This window comes from Drosophila obscura, unplaced genomic scaffold (genome assembly GCF_018151105.1).
Source record: "Drosophila obscura isolate BZ-5 IFL unplaced genomic scaffold, ASM1815110v1 contig_150, whole genome shotgun sequence".
NCBI classification, from domain to species: domain Eukaryota; kingdom Metazoa; phylum Arthropoda; class Insecta; order Diptera; family Drosophilidae; genus Drosophila; species Drosophila obscura.
The window spans coordinates 2688273-2702178 of record NW_024542736.1 but is presented as its reverse complement, the minus strand read 5'-3'; the positions used below and the strand labels follow the sequence as shown (position 1 = coordinate 2702178).

General features: G+C 46.2%; 1 protein-coding gene across 4 annotated transcripts in view; it reads left to right on the top strand.

Moving 5' to 3' along the window:
- The window catches only part of LOC111072526 (G-box-binding factor), a 128679-nt gene that overhangs the window by 79461 nt on the left and 35312 nt on the right, over positions 1–13906 (top strand). The window contains exon 1 of one of the 4 annotated variants that reach the window (XM_041591580.1): positions 9296–9329. The exons of the other annotated variants lie outside the window; for them this stretch is intronic. Within the exon in view, the coding sequence (XP_041447514.1) occupies positions 9311–9329 (19 nt within the window). The 5' untranslated portion in view covers positions 9296–9310. Of the gene's footprint in view, positions 1–9295; positions 9330–13906 lie in introns of those variants that run through there. 4 annotated transcript variants of the gene reach the window in all.

The window sequence follows — 13906 nt, the reverse complement described above, 5'->3', positions numbered from 1 at the left end:
CCCCCATCAGTTATCCCATCAATTCAATTAGTCAAACATTTTCAATTATTCGAACCATGCCACCAATCTATCTATCACCATGTATCTCCTCCTCTCTCTTTCTATCTCTCTCTTTATGCAACTCTGTCTCTGGCCAGCTGCACTTTCACTTTGGTAACCTGTTGCACAAGCCTCCTCGGCCAGAAATATATAGTTGACCAAAAGCTTCCAAACTTCCTGCTCTTTGCTGTCCATCTGTTTGTCTGTGGCACATTTAAATTTATGTCAGCGTAGGCACACACGCCCACATTGTTGTGGGCCGCGGGGGGATAGGCAGCGAGGGCAGTCAGGGGGCGGAACAAACAAACAAAATGAATGAACAACAATGGAAAAGTTTATTTTGCCAAGTCAAGGCGTGGCTGGTTAATTGAAAAGATATATGCCGCATTTCCGCATCTTGAATCGCATATCGCCAATCTGGAATCGCACTGCAAAATGCAAGCCACAAGCAAAACAGATGGATGCATGAATAGATGGATAGATGGATGGACGGAATGGGAATGGGAATGAGGTGGCCTGAGCAGATGGATGGATGGATGGATGGAGGGACAAGTGATCGCAGTGCTGCTGCTGCTGCTGCTGCAACTGCTGGCATTGCAAATCGAGAATGAATGCAATTAATGTCTAATTGTGCGCAATTATTGTCAGTTGTCAGTTGTTGTTGCTGTTGTTCGGCGGGGGCCTGTGTGATGTGCCGCCTGGCAATGCAGTTGCAGTTGCAAGTTGCGGGGGCAAGGGAAGCGAAGGCAGCCCGAAATCAAATGGAGATCTTCAAGGTGGCCACGTGGCGCATACGTAATGCGACCCATGCCCGTTGCGCCATTACTCATACGCACCGCGTGCGGCCACCATTTGTCTGTTAGTTGCAATTGCACAACGCGGCGTATGATTAACCTTCGCTGCTCAAGCGCGTCCGAATGGAATGCGAATCCAAATGCGAATCCAAGTGGAATAAAGAATAAAATAATTAAGTGCAACAATGTGAAGTACAAAACAAGAAATTACTCATGCGCCGTGTTGTTTGCTCAGCCTTTTGTCATTGCTGCATCATAATGATGATGACTATGATGATGATGATCATCATCATCGTCGTCGTTGGGTTATTACTTTAAATGCAGATTTATGTGCATTTACTGCCACCAATGACAATCACGCGCCCGACCCAGGGACTCGCACGCCTTTTAATCAAGGCCTTGACTGTTGCCGTTGCCGTTGCCGCTACCGTTGCAAGGCTGCAGGCCATTACGCGAAAGCCAAAGCCACAGTCAGCACCAAACCACAGCCAAAGCCAAAGCCAAACCCCAAGGCATCCGCAACCGCAATGGGTGGTTAAACGTTGGGGCCATAAATTTATATGCACACATGTGCCCCATGCCCATGCCCATGCCCATGCACAGGCCACTGTGACGGGGTGGTTGATGGTTCGCCTTTGCGATGGCCGCCAAAGGAAGTGCCCAAGTGCACTGCACAAGTGGGCGCTTGAATGACACACAAAAGGAAGGACACCAAGTCGTGCACGAGGGAAATTATAAATTAAACTCCTATGATTGCATGTGACAGGCAATTAGGGGCAAAACAATCTGCTGCGGTTGCCGAGAGGACAACGATTAGAGAGGAGTTCGATAACTGTTCTCACTCTGGACAATTACGGGTGTACCCCAGATTATTTACCATATTCCAATACGCGTATAGATCCCTCCCTCCCCCACAGCGCGCCCTATTCCCTTTGTCGATGCGGCTAATTGCATATGCCCTGCCCCTGTACCCATATACTGTGCACTTTATTCCAACTAATTTGTTTTATAATATCAAAAGGCAGCAAAAACGGAAAGCTAACCGAGGCACACACACAAATTATAGTGCAAAATGCGAGGCAGACAGCGCGGCATGTGCAAAATGCGATGACTAAGGGCGGGCAACGAGTGGTGGCACGGCACGAGCAGGGCTAGCTGCGGCACTGGGGGGTTGGGTGGTGGGGGATGGGTGCTGCGGTTAGCTGGCATTAAGCTTTCGCAACTGCCTGACAGTTGAAAGCGGCAACAAAAATCGCAAAACAGAGAAACAGCGAAGGGGGAAACTGCATTCGCGGCCAGCCAATATGGCGCGCTACACGTGTCTAAGTATTTGTATCTGTGTGTGTACGTGTGAGTATCTCTGTGTGTGTGTGTATGTGAGCGGGCGGCTTAGTCTTTTTGTGTGTGTTTCTGTTTTTTTATTTGACAAATGTGCAGCTGGCCAAAGCAGAACAAGAAGCAACTGCATTGCCCCTTTCCGCTCAGCCCTTTCTTTGTCCATCCCTTTGCCTTTTAAATGAGCTTAAATTTATACTCTTATTTATGATTTTGGTTTGGTGTCGCACGACACTCGTGTTGGCTTGCAATATTTCCTTGATATTTCTTTGCTTAAATATCTGCAATTTATTTTTAAAACCAACCAACCAACAACCAACAACCAGAGATCACAGCAAAAGCAACAGAAATATGGTAAATTTTAATTAAATTTTGTATAATGCTGCGAGCGCCTTTGGGGGGTGCTCTGCAGCAACCTTGAATCAACATTCACTCTTCACAGATATACAGATATAGATACAGAGATACAGATACAGAGATACTGAGATACCATATACAAATACACAGAGATATTGGCAGCAGGCACCTGAATAGCAATTGCTGCCTTTGGCACTTGGCACTTGCCACTTGCCACTACATAAAGCCCCCAACATCGACGTCAACGCTTTGCCTGTGCTCGGTGGACTGTGTGCTGTGTGCTGTGTGCTCGCCTTCTCATATGGCAGTAGACCTTGAATTCTGATTAGGAAGCGATTTGGATGTAGCTCATAAGTCATTTATCTGCGCCGCTCTCCCCTCCCCGCTCCAATTTATTGAGTTATTATTAAAAGTTAATTGTGCTGCTAAAAGCCATTTGTCTCTCCACCAACCAAGCTGTGATGTGTGCAATTGGTGGGGCATTAGCGCAACAATTGCAAATGACTTGGGCAAGTGTCGACGACTTGGCTGCCTGCGTTGGTTGTTGCTTGCTGGTTGCTGGCTGATTGGGCAACACACACACGACATATATGACATATGTATATATATGAGTAATGACTGAGAAGCGAAACAGCTGGGGCACAAATGTAATTATACCTTAAGGAGAACGCAATGACAGCCAGTCAACCCACACCCAACAGCCAACATCAAATAGAACCCAAAAGAAACTGTGGCCAAGACAAAGCGAAAAGGTTTTCCCTCAATATTCATTTAGTACGAGTATTTCCATTTCCGTTTCCAACCACACAGTTAAATCTACAGCATAAGTGAATTTATGTAAACTTTTGAAGCTGTCAAATGCGTCGCAGCTTGTGAAATTGCAGCCACAATCCGTCAAAAGTCAGTTGCAGCAGGAGTGCCGCAGACAAATAGCCATCCCCATTCGTGCGTGTCAGTATGCGTGCGTAACTCTGTGTATCTCTGTGGTGTGTGTGTGTGTGTGTGGGAGAAACGAACTCATAAATTTTAACTCATAATTGCAGAAATGTGACTAAGGCAACTAAGGCCAATGGAGGGTGGGCAAAATAAAAATGCAATAAAAATATCTCATGCCATACGCAGTTAGAGACACACTGTCCATGAATAGGGGGGAGTACGTGTAGTATATTTTCCGTATTGGAAAATTTAAATGAAAATTTAGTCAGTTGTTGTCCACAATGCGAGATCAGTGCCAAGTGCAAAATGCAGCAACAAATGCAGCAACAAATGCAACGCCAAATTTCACGTTCAAGGTGACAAAAACCAAAACGAACAGCTATGAACCAAAACGAACCGACCACGAAGCGGACACTTGAGACAAATGCCCCTCGGCGGTGTTCAGCTCATCGTTTGGCCTCGTTTCCTCGTTTTTGTTGCACCGCTGATCGCCGCCTGCTGCTGGCCACTGGCTACTGGCCACTGGCCATTTGTCCTCCTATATTTGGGCTGTTCCATGGGTGGGGCGCAAAGAAACGGAAAAGGTGGATCTCTAAATATATCCAACAATCGATTGTGATCACTCGATGGCCTTATTATGCCCACTGTAGCGCGCTGCACTCTGTCATCCGCATTGGCAGAGGCGATCCCAAAAAAGCACATCGCCGAATGGGGGGTATTTGGCATTGGGCCGCGCCCCCCCCCCCATCTGACACAGTTTGCCTGCCGCACAGCGCACAGTGCACAGCCTCCTTATGGCCGGCCATATTCAATAAACACATCAGATACTATACTATATATATATATATATTTCGTGTCTTTTATTTTAATACCCCTGTCCCCATTTTTTGGTTGCAAGGCAAGTGGCAAGGTGGCACATTATTTGATGCAATATACTCGTGCTCGTGCTCGTACTCATACATTGTGGTCGAGTGCGGGAATGCATTCGAAATGTTTGCGAAACATCTTTTGGCAAACGTTTGCCACGAGCCACAAATGACACATGAACTGCCCTCCTCCTGCCACTGCCACTGCCCCTTGCTTTCGCTCTGCCACACCTCCTCACACAAAAGAATCATTTCGATTTCATTTTGCTGCTGGGCACAAAGCAACTTTGAAAAGGGGTCACAATTAGATCAGCGAAAGAGCAAAACGAGCAAAATAATAGAAATGGGCCAAAACGAGAAGAAGCAGAAGAAGCAGCAGCAGAAGGGAGAGCCAGGGCATACAGCAAAGGACAGCAGGAGCTGTGGGGCTGTGGCAGGGAGCCGCCCGGCGAATTGGCCTAGTTTCAGGCGTACCACAACAAAATGGCGGCCCTTGCAACTGTTGTCGTGGCTGTACTTTTTCCACAGCTCGGCGCGTGCAATGCCAGCTCAGTGCCCCAGTGTGTGTGCAGTTTTCTAGGTTACAGCAGGCCATATACATACATACATATATGTATATGTAGTCCATGTGTACACAATGTTTGTATGCGGATGCGAATGATGATGCCGCACTGTTGCAGGCAAACGTTGCGCCGGCCGGCAAAACCGAATGTTGCGCAACAAACAGCTAGGCCATGAAAATGCATTTCTCTCTCTCTGTCAGCTTTCTCTCCCTCTCTCTCTCTCTCTGCTACTTTTTCTACCTCCCTAACACTCTCTCCCTCTCTTTGTATCTCTCTCTCTATCTCGTTTGCCATGCGCACTTACTCACTCACTTCCGCTCAACTCGCCGCAAATTCAAGCACACACACACACACACACACGCACACACAGCCAAGCAATGATGATGCACTTGGGTGGAGGGGTTGGCTGTTGGGGTTACGGGAACAGCGGCGACGTAGGAGGTGCGACGGCACGTGTTCGCACACAGATGCACAAATTGTGTGCAATTTGTCGCTGCCAACGCTGCAGCCGGCGACGACGCCGACAACGCTCTGACGTCGTCAACGGCTCATGGGGGGGCAAATGTGGGGCGGCAAATGGAAAATCTGGCCCACAGTTTTGTGGCTCTTTGGGGGTGAGCCAAAGTAATTCCTGGCGATGCCAACTGATTTATACAAATACAGCGATGGTTGGGCTTAAAGGAAGTTCCAGCAGGCATCCAACTGTAATTACTGCCAGCAGTGACATACCCCCTCCTTTATAGTATAGCCACTCAATTAATTCACTGATCGCTGATCACTGACATGCCTCGTTAGGCATATTTATGCGATTTCGTCTATTGCTAAATCAATGCTAAATAACGACAACACATGTATGTTCGCTCATACTTAAATTTCCATTAATTCTGCTCAAGCTCGACAAAAAATATCAACCATAAATTAAACGTTTCAGCTGACAAAGCAGCGCTAGATTTAGTTGTCGCTTCCTCCTCCAGTTTGGAGCAGATCAGAACGGAGCAACATATCAACAGCAACAATCTCCAGATAGCCAGATAGCCAGATAGCCAGGTAGCCAGATAGCCCACTCCATGAGCATTTCACTTAATTGTATAATAAACAATTTTGGATATGCGAATGCATCGCATCGCATCGCATCGCTGTTGGAATTGTTTTGCGGTCGATTCACTTTTCATGGCTAATTAATTTTCGCATTGCGCAAAATGAATTAATAATGCGAAATGCCATGAATATGCAAACGTGCGAGTCCCCCCACATGCAAACATGCATATAAATCTACATATGTAGACCCCCTGTATACATATGTACATTGTACATATAAACATATCTATATAAATATATCTGAAATTTATTGTTGGCGTCGCCGCAGTCGCCATAATTAAAAGCCAAACAAGCAGCAGCAGCAGCAGCCCCCAGAAGCCAGTAGCAACGACTTGACTTGGCTTGGCTTGGCTTGGCTAGTGGGGTGTCGGGGAGGTTGGCTCTGGGTGCTGCCAGGTGATTTCATTTGCAAGTTGTTTGACTCAGTTTTTTGTTTGTTTGTTTTTTTCTCATTTTTGATTTTGATATGGCAATCTTTGTGGCTAATTATACGCTTAGTTGACTGATCGAGCGGGCGTCGAGGGTGTCTGTTGGGGGTGCCTGGGGGGAGGGGGCAACCGAGTGGGAAAACAAATGCAGCTATCCCCTAGAAAATTGCTCGGCTTACATCACTCCACAGGGCAAGGCATGGTCGGGGGGCCAGGGGTTTGTCAAACAAATGGTTTTCGCATATCGTGCCTGGTTTTTCTGTGTTTCTGTTTCATTTGTTTTATTAATATTTAAGCTCTCAATTGGTGGATGAGCCAAGCGGGTCGGGGATACGGATACCCCTCGGGTGCACGTGTCGTGGAAATGTTTTTCTCTTGCATCTCTCCAAGTGCGCAACAAGCTGACGTCAGCAGTGTCAGAGGCAGCAATAGCAACAGCAACAGCGGCTGTAGCTGTAGCTGTAGCAGGGGGCTGTAGCAGGGGGCTGAAGCTCAGGCAGTGGCTCGTTGACATTTGCATTTGGTGGGCGTGTATTCCTGAGTGGTTTAGCGGGGCACTGAGGAAAGACCGGCTTAATTAAAGCAGAGCAATAGCATCGGCACGCCTCACAGCTTAAAATTCTCTGCCTCGTTGCATGGTGGAGGTTGGAGGTGGGACGGCAACCCCACAAATGTTGACAGCCGCTGAAGCGAGTCACTTGTGGGCGGGAAGCAGCAAAACTGCATTTAAATTCAAATGCCGACAATGTCAGGGCTGCCCACAGGGTAGAGAGGGTGGCAGAGGAAGGCAGTAAAGTGCAGTGCAGTGCAGGGGCATGGGGCATGGGGCATGGGGCATGGGGCATTCCACTGGCATTTGGATTATTGTCGCAAAGCGAAGCGCGTGAGACGTTGACAATAAGAGCTGTAAAGAATATAAAAATAGTATGCAAATTAAAGATACTGCATCCTATATCTTATAACCATGTAAATGGGCTTGTCCGACTGACTCATCAACGCATCACAGCCTAAAGGAATCCAAGCGGTGCCCGTTCCATTGATATATTTTCGTAAAATCCTCCTATAAATTATATTTAGAGCTCATTCAGCAATATACATTATGATGTATACTCGTCCATATATTATTCTCTATATTCTCCACATTTCAACAAACAAACAAAATGTTTGCAACAAGTCAGAGGCAATTCATTTTCACCTAAGCAGCAAACATGACAGCAGCTCTCATTTCGGTTTTGTTTGCGATTGTTTTTCCTTTTATTTTCTATTTTTTTGCATACCAAATTGTTGTTAGCGGCCATGTCTCGGGGCAACAACAATCAGCCGAACGTCAGCGGTGAGGGGGCTAAGAAATCCATCGGCCTGCCCTGCCCTGCCCTGTGTGTGTCGGTTTGAGGTAAAAAACAAAACAGAGCAAAACGAAACGAAACGGAAAACAAAAAGTTGGGCAAAGTCAGCGGCCAACACACACACACACGAGAGAGAGAGAGAGAGAGAGAGCACGAACACACTGACAGGTTGGCAAATTGCGGGCCAAAAGCAGAAATGCCGACAAACACTCACAGCACACAGGCACACAGGCACACACACTTAACACACCCATACAGACAGAGAAACATTAGTTGGCAGCGCATAAAGGAATCGCAAATGTATTCAAGGTCAGGGCAGACATGAAAAACGAGAAACGTCGCCGTCAACGCAGGCAGTGGCAGTGGCAGAGCAGAGCCCGAGAGCCAGAGGAAGATTCATGGTGGGTGGAACCTGACCAAACACCCACCCACCCAGCCACCTAGGCACCCACACACACAGAGCGAAACAGAAACTAAAATCAATATGGCAACACTTTTAAGGGTTGCGGCGAAAAACCGCCAAACCCTTGAAACAGCACCCCCGTACCCCCCCTGCATAACGGGCCACGCCGCCTGGGGAAAAAAGGAAAACAAGTGAAAAAAAAAAAAAAAGGGAAAATCAACGTCATCAGAGTGGTTCAGTGGGTCGTCATAAATAATACTTCGGTTTTCCCGCGCATTTTCGGCTCTCTCTCTCTCTCTCTCTGGCTCTTTGGGTTTCTCCTTCGCGCAATGAGCACAAAAATGGCGGCCCACGAAGCCGGGTTCGAGTCGAGAACATTGCGCAGGCTTCACAAACATGGAGAGCGAGAGAGGGAGAGAGAGAGAGCTGCGGCCCATCTCCGTGAAGCTCTTAGCGGTGCTTAGGCGAAATTTTAAATCGGGAATACATTTAATTATAGCCAGGAACCCACTCAGAGGGTCCTCCATTCCACCTCCGCCCCCGTGAAGGACAGCATTCTAATTAAGTCCAGCCAATTACACGCAACAACAGCAGCAAAAGCAGCAGCAGCCAGAGAATTGCAAATTGCAAATTGAGTTTGAGTTTATCCTTCATCGCCTCTGCCACTGCCACTCTGCAAATGAATCGATAATGGTTCAAGGTTAGCTTGCGTGACATTTTCCGCTCCAGTCGCCAGCGAGCAACAATTTGGGGACGCTCTGCACGGTGCTAGTAATTGCAAAAGTCAGACTGAAGTAACCGCCAAGTAAGGTGAAAGGAGCGTGGGGCGGGAACACTGAGGCCCAGTTGCGTGTGGCATCATCATTATGGCGAATGGTTTGCACGAGTACAGAAATGGCGACTGCCAGCCGACTGGGCGTATGTGCGATATTACATTTATGTATTGATTTTTCATGCAGTGCTGCCAGTCCTAACCCGATCCCCAGAACCAGTTATTATCATAATTATTGCAGGGAATTTCCCATGCAAAATGCAAATAGATTTCTTATTCAAATCGCAACATTTCCCAATGCCATTTCTTAATCCCCCTTTTTCCGTCTCTTCATCTCTTTGCAGGTGAGTAATTTGTCGCTGCAGACAGGCTAATGTCTTTAATTGACTTCTGTGAGTATAATGCGAGCCGATCCAATCATATCTATAAATACTGCTCGCACATATTCGCATTCGCATTGGCATTCAAGCATCAAGCATATCCGTGTGGGCAGGCGATACAAATACAAAGTGGGAACCTTGACATGTCAGCAGCAAGTTTTAATTTTGCAAAATAAAATAAATGGTATCTCAATCGGATTGGAAAGTTGTCTGCTCCTCAAGAGTCTGGCTCTGGGGGTCTGAGTTGTGGTCTGGGACTGTGGGTTTTCGGTTGCCACGGTGTGTTCGGGGTCTATGCTCCCAAAAGTATGCCATCGACAGCGTAGCAGCTCGCAGCTCGCAGCAGGTCGATCCTTCACCCTGCACGCCTCAATTGTTTTAATTAGCATAATGACACTTAACAGTGTCTAGACGGCAACAAACAGCAGATTCGAGGAGTTGCTTTTCTCGTATTTTCATCATCTTCTTTTTTTCTTTCCCTTTTTGTCGAGCTTTTTCCCTTTTTCCCATTTATATTTTCCCATGCCCAAAATGGAAGAAAAAATATACACAAAATTCCGGCATAAATCAGAGCAAAAACGGCGACATCCGCGTGCTTTTTGTGTGCCATTCCGGTCTGGTCAGGCTTTTTGCGCTTTCGGCCAATTAATTGATAAACATAAATCAAAATTTTGTTGTGTTTGGCCAACAAATTTGTGCCGACAGTGCAGTAGCAAACAGTTTGCTTAGCTGGCAGAAAGTGTTTCCATTTTTATGGGGGGGTAAAAGCTAAAAGAACACAAGTTTTTCCCGCAGTCGCACCCCTTTAATTTACCGCCTGGCAACAGTACTGTTACGCTACGAATGCATTTTGTCGAAAAACAACGAACGATTTCTGAAAGTGTTTATCAATGTTTAACAATTAGTCATGAGGAAGAACCACAGAGCAAAGCAGATACAGATAGAGACAGAGAGAGAGTGTGAGGTGAGAGTGCGAGATATATTTTCAGGCGTTCACTAATAATACACACACATTCATACACATGCACACACACGCACACCTTGGGCCATCATAATAATCATTATAATAAAATAAAAACCGCTGGCCACTTGGCCTTGGACTAGGTTGATTGCATTCTAGCGGTCAATGCCGCCGCCAGCGTCGTCGTCGTCGTCGTTGCCGCTGACGTTGCCGACTAACAACAACTACAAAGAATAAGAAACAACAACAAAAACAACGCAGCAGCAGCAGCAAACGAAAATTGAAAACGATCGCTTAGCTGCTGTCTCTGTCTTTCTGCCAGCCATTGGTCGGGCAGCTTTCTCCATCTCTTTCCGGCCTGCGCTGCGTTCGAATTTTGTTCTTAAAATTTTTTACACACTCTCTCTCTCGCTCACTCACACTCTCTTCTTCCTCCTCTCTCCTCTCATAGTATTAAACATTTTATTTATTTGTTTTGTTTTTAGTGTTTATTTTGTTGTTGTTGTTTTTTTTGTTGTTTTTTTGCAATGACAAAAGAAAAATATCGGAGAAGCCAACAAACAACATTTTCGAATCAACAGCAGCGACAGCAGCGGCAGCAACTATTTATAAAATGCGCTTGCCTGGCCAAAGTATCTCCCTCTCTCACACACTCTCTCGCCCGCAGCAGCAGCAGGCGCGTGTGTATCCGTATCCGTGTATCTGTTGCTCACTGCGTGTGTGTTGTGTGTGTGTGTGTGTGTGCGGGCAATCGCCGCTGCCCGTGCGAGACCTGCAATGCCGGAAAGCAATAGCAAACGTCGTCAGAGCCATCGCTGTGACGCCAGCCCATGACGACAGTTCTCACTCAGCGGCGGCGGTGGCGGCGGCGGCAGATACGAAGTATCTTTTGGATACATTTCAAAACAGAAATAACACATAAAAACCGCCCGACGCTGGTTTACCTTTGAATGGCATTTGCATAACAAGTGTCAAGCCGAGAATCCCTCCGGCAGCAGCAGCAGCATCAGCCATCCTCCAGCCGAATGGGTTTGGGATTCGTATTGGAATTGGGATTGGGTCTCTGCTCTTCCCAAGATCCTTCTCTGTCGCACTCTCTCTTGCACATAAATAATTCAGAATTTAGAATACTTTGACTTCAATACGTTTCGGATCTGTTCTGCTTTCTGTTTCCAGGCCACAGTGCATTCAACCTCTGGGAGGGGTTTGGGTTCGGGTTCGGGTTCGCTCGCCCCGAATGCCCCCGACGCGAGTCAGTTCATTCGCTTTTGGCAAATATTTAAATTTCAAAATACTCGTAACTACGCGGCCAGTATTATTAGCCGTAATTCGCAAGTGTTACCCCGCACCGGCATACAAATTGTATTATTTTGTATTTAAATTTAATTTAGTATCGCTTGTGCGGCTGTTGCTGCTGCTGCTTGCTGCTGTTGCTGCTGCTGCTGCTGTTGCTGCTGTTGCAATCTACCTTCTCTTTATATTTCCTGTTTTTTTTTCGTTTCGTTTTGTTTGTATCATCAGCATAGTATTTTGAGAGCTGAACGAGCAAGCATCCCATGATAAATGATAAATTACCACTTAGTTAGTCTGTGTTTGAACCCAATCGCTTTTGGATATACTCGTACGCTCAAGATCACGTCATCGGGCGAAACAGGTTGCAATGCAGGCAGCACGGATGAGACAGTAGCAGCGGCAAATAAATCCATAGAAAATAAACCGTTTGCTGTTATGATTTTAATGGCCCAAAAGCAGTTAGCCAAACGCTTTCTCCATTGCTCCAGCAACAAAAGAAACTCCAATCGCGACACAACCTGCCGAAAGATAACCAAACTGTGGGCTGGCATAACCTTGACGCCGCATGCAATCGGTCAGGCCAGAAATATATACTTGAAGTACGAGTATTCCACATTCACACCATTTGCCATTTACCATTTACCTTTTTGGCAACGCACTCATTTATGGCCTTGCAATGCTTAGCTTTTGGTTCTTTGAGTGGCAGCACACAGACTACCAGCCCACTTCCTGTTCGGCTTACAACTGCCCGTACAACGTACAACGTACCCCCCGTTTGCGGTCTGAGTGGCGATGAGTGTGGGCGATGCAATGGCTGGCTAACTCAGTTCAGGTGCTCAGATCTTCAGATCTCCGCTGGCCTGCCTGGCACGATGATGAATGACTGCAACATTTATAAATACTCGTACGCGAAGCGAAAGCCGCCGAACAGGCAGCCATCATCATAATGAAATAAGCTAAGCATAACAAATGCGTCGAAATATTTGCGACAGGTTGCAATAGCCAACCGACAGACAGGCGGCCAGGCCAAATAGCCAGCATTAGGAGGGGTTGGTAAGGGGAGGGGGGGTAAAAAAAAATTATATAAAATCAGCGAGCGAAAACAGCAAAGCAAAAACCCGAGTCACTCAATGTGCATGGCCTTGAAGATTTCGCTGCAAAAAACAAGCAGCAAAACCAGCAGAATGAATATCATAAAAATATATTCACACAAAGCAACAACACAAATGAAACCAAACCAAACAAAAAATAAACAGCAAAAAAATGATTATAATGAAAGCCACTAATTTGCAGCAAAAACAAATACACAACAAATTAATACAAGTTAATAAATGCACAAAATGCGAAGAAAACTTTGCGTAGAGTTTTCAGAATCTGTTCACCGTATAACTGATTGAATTGTCATTGGCTTTGGTTTAATATTTTAAGCCCTTACATTTATTCACGGATTACCATAATTAATTCTGGCTAATTGCACAATTATACATATACATAGGTACATATATATGTATGTACCTGCGTGTGTGATATCTGTTGCCTGGTCAATTTTCAATTAGGATTTTTTTGTTTAATCGCGTTTTGGCCGGTCAAGTGGCTTTTGGCCAAAATATTGATTAATTGCAGTCATGAGGTTAATAGGATTACAAATTTTTTTTGTTGCTGCTGCTGCTGTTGCTGTGGCACGCTAGATGGCGTGCCCAGAGTAATGCTGTGTGGATGGGATCGTCAACGATTTTGACAAGTCAACAACGAGCTTTGACTGAATGGCGCGAAGCAGATTGATGGCGAATGACTTGCCACCTGCCATTGGCCTCTAATTCGCAAAAACACTTTTTGCAAATCTCCTGTAAGCAGCTTTTCCAAATGTTTGCCAACTTGCAACTGGCCGCCGCTACTACTTCTGGCTGTGGCAGGCAGCTGTCTCTGGTTTCACCGCCTGGCCACATGGCAACTGTTGATTTGTGGTTTCTTAGTCATTGTCATTTGCATTTGCATTTCCTACAACACAAGCCTACAACACTACGCCTTGAGGTCAGTTTTGCAGCTATGATTTTATTACAGGCTGAAATGCAACCGCAACAACATTTGCCGGCTTTTGTTTAAGCTTTAGCATTGCGTTGGACACACAACGGGAATTTCCACAGCAAAAGCCACTCTAATTGCCATTGTATGACTGGGCTGGCTGGCTGGCTGACTGGCTGACTGACTGTCTGTTGTTGCCACTACAACAATGCATAGTAGAAGCAACAGCAACAACAAGTGCAGTGGCAGCAGCAGCAGCAACAATTGCAAAAAGCTTCATCATCATTACAGGCTGAGCTGGCCGGGGGAGGGA